This window comes from Rosa rugosa, chromosome 1 (genome assembly GCF_958449725.1).
Source record: "Rosa rugosa chromosome 1, drRosRugo1.1, whole genome shotgun sequence".
In the NCBI taxonomy this organism is placed as follows: Eukaryota; Viridiplantae; Streptophyta; class Magnoliopsida; order Rosales; family Rosaceae; genus Rosa; species Rosa rugosa.
In genome coordinates this window covers 1949551-1965766 of record NC_084820.1, presented here as the reverse complement: position 1 = coordinate 1965766, position 16216 = coordinate 1949551, and the positions used below count along the sequence as shown (strand labels likewise).

Genomic DNA, 16216 nt, shown 5'->3' with positions numbered 1-16216 from the left:
CATTGGATCAAAGATTAAACCATATTAGAATTCAATATCTTATGATAAAATATCAAATATCAAATTTTATATTACTCCTCACGTATAAAATCAAGCTTCACTCAGTACACAACTTCTCTTCAAATAATACGCAGCAAAGTGTTCACATCCAAAGCCACGCTTAATTTTGTATTTTTTTTTTTCAATTTTCTAATCAAAAGTCACAAATGAATAGGTACTTACGGGTAGGCAAAACCTTAGTGCTCGTGTATATTATTATTATCAAGACGAATCTTTATATCCCAATATCATATTGTTATCGCATGCACCATCAACATAAACAGATGTTAATCACGAATTGGAACACCGCACAGAATCCAAACGTCTACTATTCTATTGTATTATTATATAATGAAATACTCAAAACAATATTCGAGTCAAGAATATATGAATGAATTGAGTAGTGGCCTCTTTTTTCTTGGGTTCACCTCTCCAACCAAGATAACAAATATTATTGCAAGAATCCCAGAAAGAGTTATATGATTCCAGAAAGATCTCTCATCTCTGTTACTTTTGCAAAATTAGTACACGTCTACTCCAAGTTCCACATTGGTGCCAACAAGGTAGGCCTTACAGAACATGACTCATTTGGGTGGCTTTATTTGCTTCTGCACTATGCATGCTACTTATAATATGCATTTTAGGGTTTAGGTTTGGGTAAATTCCTCCTATGGTACCTGAGGTATTGCTACTTGGACAGTTTGATTCCCGATGTATTAAAGGGGACAGTTTGGTACCTGAAGTTAGACTCTGTTTGACACTTTGGTACTTCTGTTAATTTTTCTGTTAAATGTAATGATAAAATTGACATTTAGAATATATGTATAAAAACATAATAAAAAAACATGAGTTTGTGGGTTGATTGCCGTTCTTCATAATTTTATAGGTATGGATTAATGTTTATGAGTTATGTTGAAGGTGAAATATTCGAATTTTATGTTAAAGAAATATAATAATCAGATTTTTTTTTTGTACTATTCTCTATGAATCCACTAATTTTTCCTCCTCTTCATAAACACAATGCGATGATATTATTTGGTATTATTTTAGGTCTTCATCATTTTTTGGGTCATTTAGGAGAAAATGAAAATGAATTAATGCTTTTGGGTTATGTTAAAGTTGACATAATTGAATTTTATGTTTAAAAAAATTTAGTTGTACGAGACTAGTTTGAATGGTGTTAATGTCTAAAAGTTCAGCGGTAGCTGAACCTTTGTTAACGCTGATCCGGTGGGCGGATCAATACTTGTGACGTTCTCAAAGCTTCCGCTACATGTCAAGTAAAATACAGAGGGCGTCAAAGGGAGACCGCGCTGGGCGGTCTTCGACTCTCCGATGCCTAAGTTAGTCAATGTATTTATGTTGACAAAGTAACAGTAGGTAAGTATTAAATGCGTAATTAATGAGGAAGAGGTTGATCTTCTCTTTGTTTTCGATGTGGGACTGATGTGCTTCAGTCCCCAGCTCTGGGAGCTACTGATGCTATCTTGGCACGGCGCGTGGTGGCGCGTCGGCGGTGATCTGGGGGTGATCCGAGGCTCAGGCTGTTGCCCGCCTGGCTGTGTATCTGCATGTTATTCATTTGGCGGGAATTAGTGCCTCTAGCGGTACAATGAGCGTAGCCCATTATAGCTAATTATGCTTGTAAATGTACATGTATGTACAAATGGAGTACTCTCATGGGTGTTCACTATATGATTACTATATTTCTTAAACATAAAATTCGAATATTTAAATTCGAATATTTCACCTCACTACACCAAAACTGGTCTTTTACGGCCCACCATGTGCGCCGTAAAAGCCTATTTAGGCTTTTACGGCGCACAAAAACACGCTGTAAAAGCTCGCGCCGTAAAAGACCATGGGTCTTTTACGGCATGCAAAAATGCGTCATAAAAGAATAAGTAACACGCCATAAAAGTAGTTCCACAACCATCATTTAGGTCATTTACTACCCACATTGCACGCCGTAAAAGTCCTCATATTAAAGGCGTACACAGCACGCCGTAAAAGAGTGGCTAAACTCCTAGTTAAGGCACACACTGCCCGCCGTAAATGAGGTATGTTCAAACAAAAAAAAAAATTTCCTTTTTCCTCAAATATCATACTCATATTACCCTCATTGTAATTAATTTCATTTATAAAGTAACAACTGGAAATGTATTAGTAAAACTCATTACATCAATCAATTAAAGTCATATCCCTAAACCCTAAACATATTTGAAGTTACCTAACTACAACAGAGGAATTTAAGCAAGTTCATTGTTATACTATAACTGCCTTTGGTTTCCTTTCAATATGCTTCTGTTTCCATGTCCTTCCCTTCTCTGCTGAGCTTTTATTCTCGTCACTCAACTAATAGCTAGCATTGAGCTTTCATCCAACCTATCAACTAGAAACAAACAGCTTCTATCAACATACTTTAAAAGTTTAAATCATCACTTCAATCATATATAAATGAACTGAAGCTTTTAGTTGCAAGGTGTACAAACTTTTGAATTTGATCACTTACATATCACACTAAGATTGCACATACTGACCTCTTCTTTTGTCCAAGGTATCAATTGTTTGAATGTACCAGTGATCGATTCATCTAGTATAGCAAAAGACCTCATTGATCCTATTAAAAATATCATACAGAGGATGTCATTCACCAAGTAAAAACATAAGGTAATTAACTAATAGGACTTTCCAAACAAACATTGCTTACTTTATTTTCTTAATGAACACTAAAGACTATCAGTGGACTCTTTACCTCAAGATTGTTAAGAGTCACACTACACATACGATTAATAGAATTCAGTAAAAATTAATATGTACAAGGATCCCTAGGAATGTGTTAATACTAGATATGCATTATGTTCTACCATTCCTTTTTCCATCATATCCCTTGGGCTTCTTTACACTTTTCCACAGGCAGATACAACGACAAAGAAATACATGTAAAAAAATGAGCCTTGATACTTACCAACAGCAACTTTTGTAAGCCCAGGAAGGTCAAGATGTGTCAAGTTGATAACTGCCAGGAATCAAACATAAATTTGTTATGTCAGTAGAAGAGAAGAAGAAAATGTGGTAATCACAACACTACTACTCTCACAATCCGTGGCTAGGTCACTCATTCAACAATGTGGCACACTTTAGTTCTAGTTATACTAGTTTTGGAAATCCTGAAAAAGCCTTCCATCTTATCTGTTTATCATTTTAAGAAATGTGATAATATGCAAAACTTGAGTAGATTTTCCTAAGATTGTAAATGACATTTGAAACAAGATTGTCAAATCCAAGACAAATTACTATGTTAACAGTCTATGAATACCTCCACACATTCTTTCTCATTCCAATTCCCAAAGTGCCGGATGCAAAATAAGTACAAGCAAACAAATCAAGTACCCATTATCTTACCATTAGGAGAATATATGCTAAGATGAATTGGAACACTGGAGATCATTTGCTGCGGCCAGTTTCACGATCTGTCTAGTCTGAAATTTCCTTTCTTACAGCAGCTGTACATACATAATCAATATTGGCATGTTAGTCGTGTGAAGAAAATAAACAAGTAAACAAAAAAGATTAATCAAGCTACTGATTTTCATTTTATTATTCCTTGAGATATACTTTGAAAGTGTAATATGGAAACCTTACTGATATGGATACCAATAAAATTTAAATAGAATTGAAACATAGCAAATTAAATCCAAACGAGCAAAATCAGAAAAAGAATAAGCTCAGCTTGGCTTGTTTCCATGACTGAGCTTGAGCTTAGCTTGGACGCTTCGTACAACTCAGTGACAAATAATCAAACAAATAAAGATGTGCGATTAAATAGAGTAATGGACCACCCAGAGGCTTAATATGAACTTGGGAGGTGACATTAAGCTATTAAGTAATATGGACTCTATAGTCTATACCTTACTAAGTCAATATCACAGATTCAAAGTAGACGAGCATGCAACTCTTATATCTAACATCAATCACTAAACTTTTACTTTGGAAGGCTTCTGATGGACCCAAATTTAAAAACAAGCCTTCTCATTCTAAAAATTTGATTCATTTCAAATTCTTTCAGAAATTATGCCTCTTATATCTAACATTGATCACTACACTTTTGCTTTGGAAAGGCTTCTTGTCTTTCGCTCAAAATGGATCTATTTTTTAAAACAAGCCATCTGATTATACAAAAAATTGCAATCCTAAAACCCAGAAACTAACAAGCCAAGTTTAATTATATAAAAAACCATATATCATTCTGAAGAAGAACCTATTCAGTCTTCCAACAGGAAATCGTTCCCTGCTTTCTGTTACTACAGGTAAATAATTGACCTATCAAACAACTGATGAGCAGCAAGGCTTGCTTCCAAATCTTACTAAAGTATGTCTTGCAGCATAGAAATAACCCATCAGAACCCAAGCTGTAAAAGTAAATTGGACACCAATATTTATCCTTTCCCCACCGCTAACATACCAAAGGTAGAGGAAGCAGCTCATAGTACACTCTGTAAAACTGACTATGCTAGGATTGCTGATAGCTTGAAAGCTATTTCAATGCTTCTGCTTAACACAATAATCATACTCTCTATCTTCATCGCTAAGCAAATTATGCAACAGACTTCAATCAAGCAAAGCATTCACACAGCATCTACTAAGAAATAGGTTATACAGCTGACCAAAGCAGAGTCCGAATACCTGGATCAATCAGAGAGAAAAGAGAAGGTGGAGGAATGAATCGGGAGCTGACCTGGCCACCAACGGCAGCGATGGAGGGAAGCGAGTCCCGAAGAGTCGGTAATGCGCTAGCTTCGCCGTGGTCACCGAGAGCTGTGCAAGCTCTTTGGATTTTGTTGACCAGTGAGCGGTGACGGAGGGAGCTACGAACGGGGTGGGAGTCAAATCGCGTGGATCTGAGAAAACGTTCACGATTCGGAAAAGGTAGATCTGCTATGGGGATTGTGACGGTGATGAGTCGGCTAGACAGAAATAGAGAAAGGAGGTGTGGGGATGTTCGAGAGTATTTGAAAACTTAGACCTGAGCTGCTCAATAACCAGTAGAAAATTATGAAAATCAAAAACCCAAAAAGAGAATTGGAATAGCAATTGGAAGAGGGAAATTTCGCGAGAGAGCCGTGTTGGGCGTCTGAGAGGAGAGAGGTTTCGTTTTCGATGAGCACCTTTATTTCCTTTCACAGAACAAAAGAAAAAAAGGTGGGAAGTTTAAGTTTGGCGAAAAAAATTGAGCGGGCAACACAGTTTGATACCACCTCCATTTGCGGCGCACAACTAATGCACGCACTAAATACCTCATCCTCATTTACGGCATGCAACCAAGAATGCCGTAAATACCTCTACATAATACTACATTTATGGCGTGCTACCAATGCAAGCCGTAAATAACTCATGACAGGATCTTATTTACGGCGCACTTTTAAAGCACGCCGTAAATAACTCTATGTAACACTACATTTACGGCATGCATTAATTGCACGCCGTAAATGACTAATTTTTACGGCACACATGTATGCACGCCGTAAATTTTAGGCGGTAAAAGCCCAGATTTCTTGTAGTGCCTTCAACATAACCCATAAGCATTAATTCATACCTATAAAATTATGAAGAAAATCAACCCACAAACTCATGTTTTTTTATTATGTTTTTATACATATATTCTAAATGTCAATTTTATCATTACATTTAACAGAAAAATTAACAGAAGTACCAAAGTGTCAAACGGAGTCTAACTTCAAGTACAAAACTGTCCCCTTTAATACATCAGGTATCAAATTGTCCAAGTAGCAATACCTCGGTACCATAGGAGGAATTTACCCTTTAGGTTTCATGTAAACATATAATCAAGAAAAAAGCAACAATTTTGATAGCATATGGGAGTGTCAAGAACTCTAGATTATTTTATCTATACCGGGATAATCGGATTTATATTATCAATTTATGTCAATCGAGTTTAAATTTATTTATCTAAGCGATAACTTCATATGATGGTAAATTCATTTATAAAAAGATTAAATAAGATTTTTGCGATTAGCCATATTTCATCTCATGGTCATTTAATGTTTTGACGTAGAATCATAAAAATCCAAATAGTTACACATAGAAGTTGTCCTTTCACATGTAGCTTTAGGCTCTTTAGCATGAAAATGCTAGATAGGATAGATTAGTTCGATTGGGTCTATCTATAGTTTGGATGGCAATTTGGCTTCTTCTTAGCTAGTTCAATTGAAACCCATCCACACATAAAAGCAAATTGGATAAGGAATTACAGTCCCATATGATACCCGAGCACCCTGCTAGCTTTGCTCAAAGGACCTTCAGATTAATTTCATTCTCCAATTGTAAGCAAAATGAAAATGTTTACACAACTAAGAGCAACTCCAACAGCTTCCCCATATTTTGATTTTTCTCCACTTTAGGGAAAAAATAGTCTCTTTTGCTCCAACAGATTCCCTATAACTTTCCTTATTTTAGGGAAAGTAAGGAAAGAGAAAACCAAATTCCCTATATTTACAGCAATCTCTAAAATTTTAAGGAAGAATAAGGAGATTTTAGAGATTGTTGTAAAATAGGGAATCTGTTGGAATTGGAGAAGAAAAAAATGTTAAAGCTTTAACTTGTGTTTCCTTATTATACAGAAATTATAAGGAAGCTGTTGGAGTTGCTCTAAGCTTTCTAATTTCAAGTACTAATAGCCATAGGAACGTCATTATAAGCATTTATGATCCGAAACGACAATGTAACACATAGACTTTACTGCTCGGGATAAAAGTAATTAGTGAATCTGGTAGCAGGATATCATCATATAACCAACTAGGTATTAAGATTGTGAATAATGTTCTAATAAATCTGTTATTTCTCATCTCATTCTCTACAAACTACTAAGGCATGCCTCAAAGTGCCTCTTTTTTACAGTTTTGATCTTGCAAGTGATAATGTCACCCTTCTTCAGCTTTTTACTCAAGTCTTTAGTACGCCTTCCATGATCTGAAAAGTCTGCTTTCCGAGGCGCACCCCTCAATCCAAGTTCAGTATTACAAGATGCCCTAATAGGACACACGCTGCACACCGTTGCCTGCACAATTCTTCCTTCACAAATGGCATCATCAGTTAAACAAGTGAGCAGATGAAAAAGTTCATCAACACTTGGTTCTTCATACTCTTTCCTCGGGTCCCGAAAACCCTGTATTAATTCTTTCCTTATATAGTTATATCATACCAAGTTTGCATCTTATCCTCAAGTTGCTTGCTTCTAGCATATGCTTCAATGTCAAGCCTTTCAAGGTAACCAGGTCGGTACCAATAAATGCATTCTAGAGCATCGTTACCATCATAAACGTCTTTCACCAATTCCTCAGCAAGAATATAGGATTCTGGATGTATTCTTGTATCATCCAACAGATCACGAAATTGCTTGCCGCTCCTGCTGCTCAGCCGAACACGCAAGAAACTGACTGCTTATCATACACCTTTTCACCAAGCTGGTGCAGTGTAACAAACTCCCTCCGATCAGAGATTGTGCATCCAGATCTTACCAACGACTGCTGCAAATGTGCTGCCTTTCTAGTTTCTAGGTCCAAGTCCGGAAATGAATTGCAAAGTAGCAAATAACCATTCATGGCTTATGGCCAAATTTATGTCTAGGCCTACTTGGTTTGTAACATCTACACCATGACCTGTTCAATCACCTTATACTTCTCGTCCGGAGTGAGAATGTCCTCAAAAGGGGAACTGAGCAATTTCCAAGATAAGATATCTCTTCCAGGTCCGCAGAGTGTGGCAACCATTGCTAGTGGATTTTGAAGATAACACCCAAGAGCCACTGCCCGCTTGACATTATCTGATGATAACAGATAAGAAAGAATACTCAATCATCTCCATGACATTATCACATAAGATTCACAAGTTAGGAAACAATTAATACGTACCTGATTGCCCAGGTAGCTGATTGGAAGAGGTCTGAGAATTTTCATACAGGCGACCCAAAGATTCATCCCCATAAACAATCCTGAAGGGACACAAAGCTTTAGTCTTTTCACTCACTTCTCCTCTTACCTGATAAAGAGTTAATGACGAGTCAAATAAAGGTAGAATTAAGCAGTAAACATGTTAAGTAATGTAGCATATCCTCAAAAACTAATTAACCACAAAGTAAGAGCCAAATAACCAGCATATATGATTCCTATAGTAACACTTACCCAGAACATAAGTTGTCTTATGAGAGTACAAGACATATTAACAGCTCCGATAACCACAACACTTGGTTGGTGATCAGTCACGAACTTCAAGACCCGTTTTTTTTCATAATAATTATGGAGCCAAGTAACAGTATCATTGCAGTTTTCAGTGTAGTTGAAAGACTCCCAGGAAAAGGAACCTATACATAGCACATCTAGCAATTCCCATATGAATACATAGCACATCTAGCAATTCCCATATGAATCTAACATCACTAGAGTACCTTCAGCTTGACCCCAACAGCAAGCCATGACCCTCGGTGAAGCAGAAGCTTCATCATCTGACTTAATCTCATTGTCCTTATGTTGATATGCCGGAGCCATGGAGACTTTATCCCACCAGTGGCGTAGCCAAAAATCTCTCTTAGGAGGGTCAAACTTTATTAACTAACCAATTATATTCATTTCTAGTCGTCCTCTAAAAATAACACAATATTTTTTCCAAAAAAATATATATATTAGTATAATTAAGAAAATGTAGGTGTAATATTTCTTGTACTAATGCTGAAATTGAAATATCCTTAAATCATGTTGAATAAATTTTGGGTGTGTGTGTTTGGTGGGGTGGTAAGGCTTTGGTCTCATATATAAGAGGTCAGGAGTTCGAGCCCCATCAAGGGTGAGAATGGGGTGGGGTTTAAAAAAAAAAAAAAAACATTTAAAAAAAAAAAATATATATATGTTGAATAAATTTTGGGATTTAAGATGAATGATAAATATAGAAAAACTTATGTGTTACTTCAATTTAGCATGTTAATAAAGAATCGTAAATATGCGCATATGGGCATATATCGATCAATAGGGTAAGAAAACCTTGAAAAGATTCGTATTAATTAGATATATGTAGTGTATTAATAGTGTAAAATATTATTTCATTCCATTAAAGTTCAAGGATAATTAAAATTAATTAAGATAAATTTGTATTGAATTTTAAAAATTGAGACTAATTAAGGATTTTTCAAAAATTGAGAAGGGTCGATCAATTGACCCTTCTCGCCCTAGGCTAGCTACGCCCTTGAGTGTATCCCACAAAGCTTTGAGAGTTTGAGACAAGCTATGGTACTGTGATGTTTATTATACACTCATTTTACATCTATTTGAACAAAAATTATAATTATTTGAATCAAAATTACAACATTGAGAACAAAGTTACCATATTCATTTACACTATTTACATATAATTTAACAAAAATTACAACATTGACAACAAATTTGTTCAAAAACTTGTAACAAGGTCGTAAAATGGTGTAATTACCATTATTAGAACTAAGATTTGTGTACTCAACATTACCACTTTGACAACAAATTTGTTGTCACATTTATAAATGTGTGTATGAGATACGGGTATGTATTATAGAATTTTCCCAAAGGTTTTCCATATTTCATCAATAACCAGTTTTTTGCTCTACTGGTCAACAAGGATCTTGCTTCTTTCTCCATTAAAGGTAGAAGGAAATCAAAAATAACATTCTGCAATATCAACTTCCGCTGTTAGTTCCATAGTTGTGGAGATTTACTGACACTAGCTCTAGGATAAAACTTCTCAAAGTTGCTTAATAACTTATTTAGTTGGTCTTCTGGGAGCTCAAAAGTAACATTAATAAGATTATCCTCTTCGGCCTTCTGGACAAGCAACCATTGTGCGCGCAGCGGCTTTAATTCTTTGAAAAATATAATCTATTTCGTTTCCATCAGGTGTTTTTGGACGTGTTGATAACTCAAGAATATCCAAGTACTTGCTTCGAACATAATTTCTCACACGTGGCTCACAACTTATCTCAAGAGCAGCCTGCAGGAACGAACCATTGGAAAGCATTGATCAGACTACTTGCACAAGAGATGTACTACTAGGGTGTAAAACAACCTTAGCCTTTGTGAGAAAACCCTAAGTCAAATAAGAAAGGGTTTAAAAAAGCCTAAAACATCAAAAACAGAAGCCAAAATTCGTGACACCAGCTTGAGCATATGAGAAAGCAGCTCGAGCAGACATGCAATATTGCTGTCAGCTCAAGCCATTTATGGGTATTCAATCCTGATTGACATTATAAATGATCTTTTTAAGATGTAGATGCTAGAACAGGCATTGCTATTATCACCAGAGTACAAACTTAAAATGCATACCATATGCCTGGCTCCTATGAGGACGGATTGAGGTGTCTCAAACTCTGCACATGTAAAGTCGGATGCCATCTCCTCAGGCGTCTCCTCAGGATCCCCCTACAATAATCAAATCAGCAGAGTAGTGAACCTCATGTCAGGCTCTGGTTAGCCAAAGCATATCTAATGTGCATGCAATAAAAAGCAAAGTTAGTTAGTTACCATTGTGTTGTCTGATGACACTTGCAGTCCAAACTGCTCAAAGTTGAAACCAAATCTTCTTGCAACTTGCCATAGTCCAGCCTTTCTGCAGTTACTATAGAATGGTTCTTCTCTTTTGAGCCTCTTATATGGTCTAAACTCATCCCCGTGTACCTCCGCAGGGAATTGCAATTGAAACTTGGCGTCAACATCATCAACCTCTATCTCTGATTTTGCATAATCCCGTACGTAGTGCACTCATAATTGAGTGAAGACACCAAACTGTGAGAGAAGTCAGAGCAGCATCATAATCTGAGAGATATTTACTACTTTCACGATGAAAGTAATAATAGAGCAATGTTTTTTTTCGCTTCAGGAGCATCTACCATTTTCTGTGTAATTATCTTATAATTTATAAATAACCAACCCACAATCCTAATTCTAATGGGAGGGAGGCTTAATAATAATAATAAGGATCCTTTACGGTGCGTTTGGATGAGAACATTATAAAATCCGTAGGAATTTATAAATGATGGAATCTTTAACTCCATCAATCTAAAATTCCATTAATTGCAATTTCTATTGTTTGGTTGCATCTATTTAGGATTTGAAATGTGTAATAAATTAATAAAGTTTAAAACAAATAAAAATATAAAATAGAAAAAAGTCTTATTTTGGAAATAAAAATTGAATACTGCAAAGGAATTCGTAAATAACACCTATTTTGGTGGAAATTGAAGTGAGGAATTTAAATAACGAATTCCTTCGTTTTTTTCCACAGAGAAATTTAAAACTACCAATCTGATAATGCCAAACAAGGGAATTGGCTTTTAAGAATTATGAAATCCTCACTTTCAATTAAATTCCATCATTTTTTCCCTCATCCAAACACACTCTTAGTCTAATTAGGAATTCTGTGGTTTTTCATTGAGAATAACTTTTAGATCAACCACTGCAAGTGGCTTAGTGGTTCTTGCCTAGTTGGGTGTGCTCCCCAACCTAGGTTCGAACCCCGAAGCTGTCAAAGTGGCGAGGCACTGTGCTGCAATGCACAGTTGGAGCATTTCACATGCGCCGAAGGGGTTTATCTTGGGCCTAGGAAGCCTTTGGGTTCCCCTTGACAAAGTCAAAAAAAAAAAAAAAAAAACTTTTAGATCAAATGATCAATAAGGAATTAACCTTAATGTTTTTAATCCCCATCCCACGTTTGTAAGTATGTTCTTCTTTTTTTCTTTTTCTTTTCGAGAAACATTTGGTAAGTTTTTGACTCTTATAGATATTTAATTTTCTATGTATTTAAGATTTTTTTTCTTAATTTTCAGGATTTTTAGATTTACCGATGACCAAGAAACAAAAAGATAAAGTTAAGGGCTTCTATTCATACCTCCCTAATTAGTATTTAGACCTCTACTTCTTATTTTTCCCCAAATCTTCCAATATTGTCCCTCTTTAGTTTTTCTCACTTTACCTCATAATCACAATTCTCTTCCACCTGAGAAAAATTTTCATATTTGCCATCAGGATCAAGCCAGAGCCAATCATGCCCAAACCCCTTACTAGTATTGGCTCTGGTACATTTATCTTGCTGCTCATGGTATATATAATACTCATACACACACTGTAGCATTTTAAATGATTTTCAGATTTTTTTTTTTCGTTCTTCTATCATACTTACAATCTATTAATGGTTTCATTTGTCAAATTTTATGAATAGAAATTTAAAAGCTTATAGGCAGAAACCGTTCTATTCCATTTTGATTACCTTGGACATCATCTCATGAGCCCTCGTGGATGGCAAACATATCATAGATAGAGGAAAATAGAGATTGGGATCAATATTTTTCAATCTTGTATAATTAACATTGAAATCTCTCTCACCATGAACAAACATTACAAGCCAACACCTATATCTGCAAATAGAAGAAGAAGCAGATATAAAGAGGACTGTAGTGATTTCAATTTTTTTTTTTTTTTTTTCAAAGGGCAAAATTATATTTAAAAAGTTGTCAAAAAATAGGGAGGCCAACATATCAATTTAGGAGGTATGAATAGAAGCACTTATAAAGTTATGGGTTCTATGACTTCTATCCAAAAAAAAAGTACGATGTGCAATGGAGAGAGCCGATGCTCTTTCCAAACTCTAGCTTTTATGGCTTGAATTTAAATAGCGTCCGTTTTATGATAATTTTACTTACTTGGAATAAGTATTAAAATAAGAAAATCAATTTTTAAACTTTTTTTTTTTGAAAGGGACATGTTTTCGTTTCCTTTACGGCTTTACTAACACGGAAGGGAATTTGAACGAAAGTGAGGCCCACCTCAAAATTAAGAACTTATTCCTCAACGTTCTAGAGTTCAAGCCCCAAGGAATATAGGTCTAGAAATCAATTCCTTTGAATTCAACTTTGATTCATGAGTTTCTCTATTCCAAATAAGTAAACGTATCATTAATTATAATATGATTTTTTTCCCTCTAACTGTGGTAAAAGTGGCAGCGGCCGGATGCTCCTTATGTGGCAAACGGTGAAAATTTGAGTGAGGGTTAGACGACGGTTGGATGTAGGATTGGCCGGGTTGACGGGCTGCAATAGGGGATGAAGTTTGGGAGTTTAGCCTAGTGGAGTCACCCTTCTTAATTTTGTTTTTATTTTGTGACCTTGATTTTCTCGAAAATAAACTAACTTGCTATGATCATGTTGTGTTGTCAAGCATCATGTAAAACCAAATTATAGTATATTAATCACTTCTCATTTATCAACCTTTCAGTCCAAGTGATCAAGCCACTGCGAGATGCAATTTGGCATCCAAGGAGTGTATGTGGTAAAAAACGAAAAAGTGAGGATGTAAACACTGAGATTTTACGGAGATATGAGAAAAACGAAAGTTAAACTCTTACTTTTAATGTTTTATTACATTAGAACAGAGTAATAATATTTGATAAGAGAGAGCTCAATATAGAAAAATTGCTAGTATTTGGTAACTAGCAAGCTATACGTTAACGTTAAAATTTTTAATACACATGCTAAACTGATCTAAACGTTAATGGATTGTCATCAAAACTTGCCTAATAAAATATGTTAACGAAAAATTAGAATGAGAACAAGAGTTGATAATAGAAAAAAGTTGATGAACTTCTCATACTGTAGTTTTGTTTTACAGGATGGCTGATAATGAGAATAATAATTCGCACAGCTGGTTGGTAAGATACCAGGAAGCAGCTAAAAAAGTTAAAAGAGATGTGCTAAATTGCCATATTGCTACAAGAATGATCAACCGGCAGCTGAATGCTAGACTTGCTATAGAGGCACGAGAGAGGCTTCTCGGACAACACTGTCATGCAATCTATGTTGTGACTCAGCATGATGTTGATGATGTACTTGATTTGCACTGCAATTTTGGTTGGAATGGATGGGTGGAGTACGACTTTCGTACAATCTCTATTCTTTACAACCTTCACACGAAGTTGGAGGCTAACTATGTAAGCTACTGCAATCTTGTGACGGGTTCAATGTTTGATGGGAATTTGGCATATCGATCAACAAGATTTGGAGGACGAACAATACGATGAGATTGAGGATGATAACCAAGAACTTTTGGAGAATGAACAAAGCGAAGATGAGAATGACAACCAAGAACTTTTGGATAATGAACAAAACGTAGATAAGGTCGGATGACCACCAAGAACTTTTGGAGAATGAACAAAACGAAGATAAGGCCGGATGACCACCAAGAACTTTTGGAGAATGAACAAAATGAAGATGAGGATGACCACCAAGAACCTTTGGAGAATGAGCAAAACAACGACGATAATGATCATTAGTCGTCAGACATGATAGGTAGGCAAAGCTTTTTTGGTCCGAAGGTAGTCAACAACTAGGGTTTTTATCATGGGTAGAGTCCGTACTTTTATGGATCGGACTAGATAGTATCTGAACTTAAAAAGCAATCAAATAGGTACCTGGACTCTCAAAATAGCATCAATTAGATACTTCCGTTAAAGTTCTGTCAAACCTCCATTAAAATTAGGGGTAAATAAGACATTGCAATTACTTTTACATGAAAATGACTAGAATGGCTTCAGATTTACGATAGAACAAACTTTTGCTCAATTTTCTAGATTTACCGTAGTTTCTAATAAATTGATATTTAAATTATTTTCTCCATTTTCCATTTCCGTTTGGGTTTTCAAGCTGTTAAGCATGAGTGTTCCAATTTTTATCTTTTTTAATTCATGGTCAATCTTCTAAATTGTTTCTCAAATTTGAACAAAACTAAACACCTCATGTTCTAAAATTAATAACGAGGTTTATTTACCCACTCTATTATGATTTTGTGCCAAAATGGCTCTGCTAGGGTTGCGCTCACTCCGCCCTTGGCATCTTAGCACCCTCCTCCATCATCGATGGAGAGCATTTCCGATCTCAATCTCATCGGATTCATTGAGCGTGGCTACTGCCCTCTCCACCAATAACAGGTCATGGCTATGTCTTTTGCCTACTAAGACCTTTGTCTCTCAGTCCCAATCTAACTGTGGAGCCTTGTTGCTATGGGTGTTGTTGGGGAAAACGAATCGATCTAGTACTCTGCCTTCCTGGACTGAGACATCAAGGAGAGTTGGGCATCCTCGACCAAATCATGCACATCTGAAATCGTCGTGGATAAACAGAGGTTTTGGCATGATGGAGGTCTTGTAGATCGAAGCCCGGAATAGGCTGATGCGAGGTTTTGCAAGCCGTTTCACGAAGATGGAGGTCAGAGAAGCTGTGCTTTTTTTTTTTTGCAAGGATGGCGGTGCAATGCTCTAAGTTCCAATCTTTGGGAATTACGAAGATGGCCGGCATGCACTGTTCTGTGTTTCGTCCTTGCCAGAGCCACGACTCTAAGAGCATCTCCAACAATTGAGTCAAAAGCCAAAGTCATTTGCAAAATTTGGCTCCCCTAGTGTCATCCCTATTCATTCATATTTTGCATCTCCAACCATTTTTAGTCAAAAGTCAAAGTCATTTCATAAATTCATCACATGCTGTTGGGGCCCACCTCAATTCATGCCTCACCACATATGGCTTTCGTTCTACAATGTGTAGTCATTTTGACTCCCCTTTTGGCTCAAAAGCCAAAATGACTCTATCTTGGCTATTGTTGGAGATGGTGGAATTTGATTGGGGGAGCCATTTTGGCTTTTGACTCCATGGTTGGAGTTGCTCTAAGGGCTCAAGCAGGGTGACAGCGATCCTTACGCTCCGACCCGCTAGTGTGGCCGTAGGGCTGAGGGTGGTTGTCTCGATGGCGAACTTAGGGAAAGCAAGGGCGGTTTTGGTGACGGCTGCGATCGGGTTGGTAGCAGAGAAGAAGATGCTCACTAGTGCAAGAGTGCCCAAATCATTCGGGTGTCCAAATCTGATTTGGTGGCCCAAACCAAACTCAGATTGGAAGCTCAAAGCGAGTTGGAGGCCTAATTGGCCAAGGGCCTGGATGTGGGCTCAATTGAGGGCTCAAAACTGGACTTGGGCTCTTTTAGGTGTTAAACTGCTAGACTCTAATTCCCTAGGGTTTCGTATTTGGGACCCCGGTGGCCTTCATCCAACAAACTACGTCTATGTTTGACTTTTTTAGCCTGCAGATTATGATGTTTTCTCCTT

General features: G+C 36.5%; 1 protein-coding gene and 1 pseudogene across 3 annotated transcripts; both read right to left on the bottom strand.

The window, feature by feature from the left end:
• Nucleotides 1-2136: 2136 nt before the first annotated feature.
• On the bottom strand, nt 2137-5287 carry LOC133726942 (phragmoplastin DRP1A-like). Of its 3 annotated transcripts, none has more exons than XR_009854953.1 (5): nt 4778-5287; nt 3445-3545; nt 3008-3058; nt 2580-2659; nt 2137-2431 (listed from the first exon to the last, which is right to left on the bottom strand). XR_009854953.1 is itself a non-coding variant. In XM_062154580.1 (5 exons), exons 2-5 carry the CDS (start codon nt 3488-3490, stop codon nt 2391-2393), a joined length of 246 nt encoding a protein of 81 aa, XP_062010564.1. In that variant the 5' UTR covers nt 3491-3545; nt 4778-5287; the 3' UTR covers nt 2137-2390. The 3 variants fall into 3 exon arrangements, 2 of the variants coding, with proteins under 2 accessions (XP_062010564.1, XP_062010565.1); XM_062154580.1 differs by having other exon boundaries at nt 2552-2659; XM_062154581.1 differs by having other exon boundaries at nt 2137-2424; nt 2552-2659.
• A 1474-nt stretch (nt 5288-6761) lies between these two features.
• LOC133726887 (transcription elongation factor SPT6 homolog) lies at nt 6762-10959 on the bottom strand (annotated as a pseudogene).
• Between the last annotated feature and the right edge of the window lie 5257 nt (nt 10960-16216).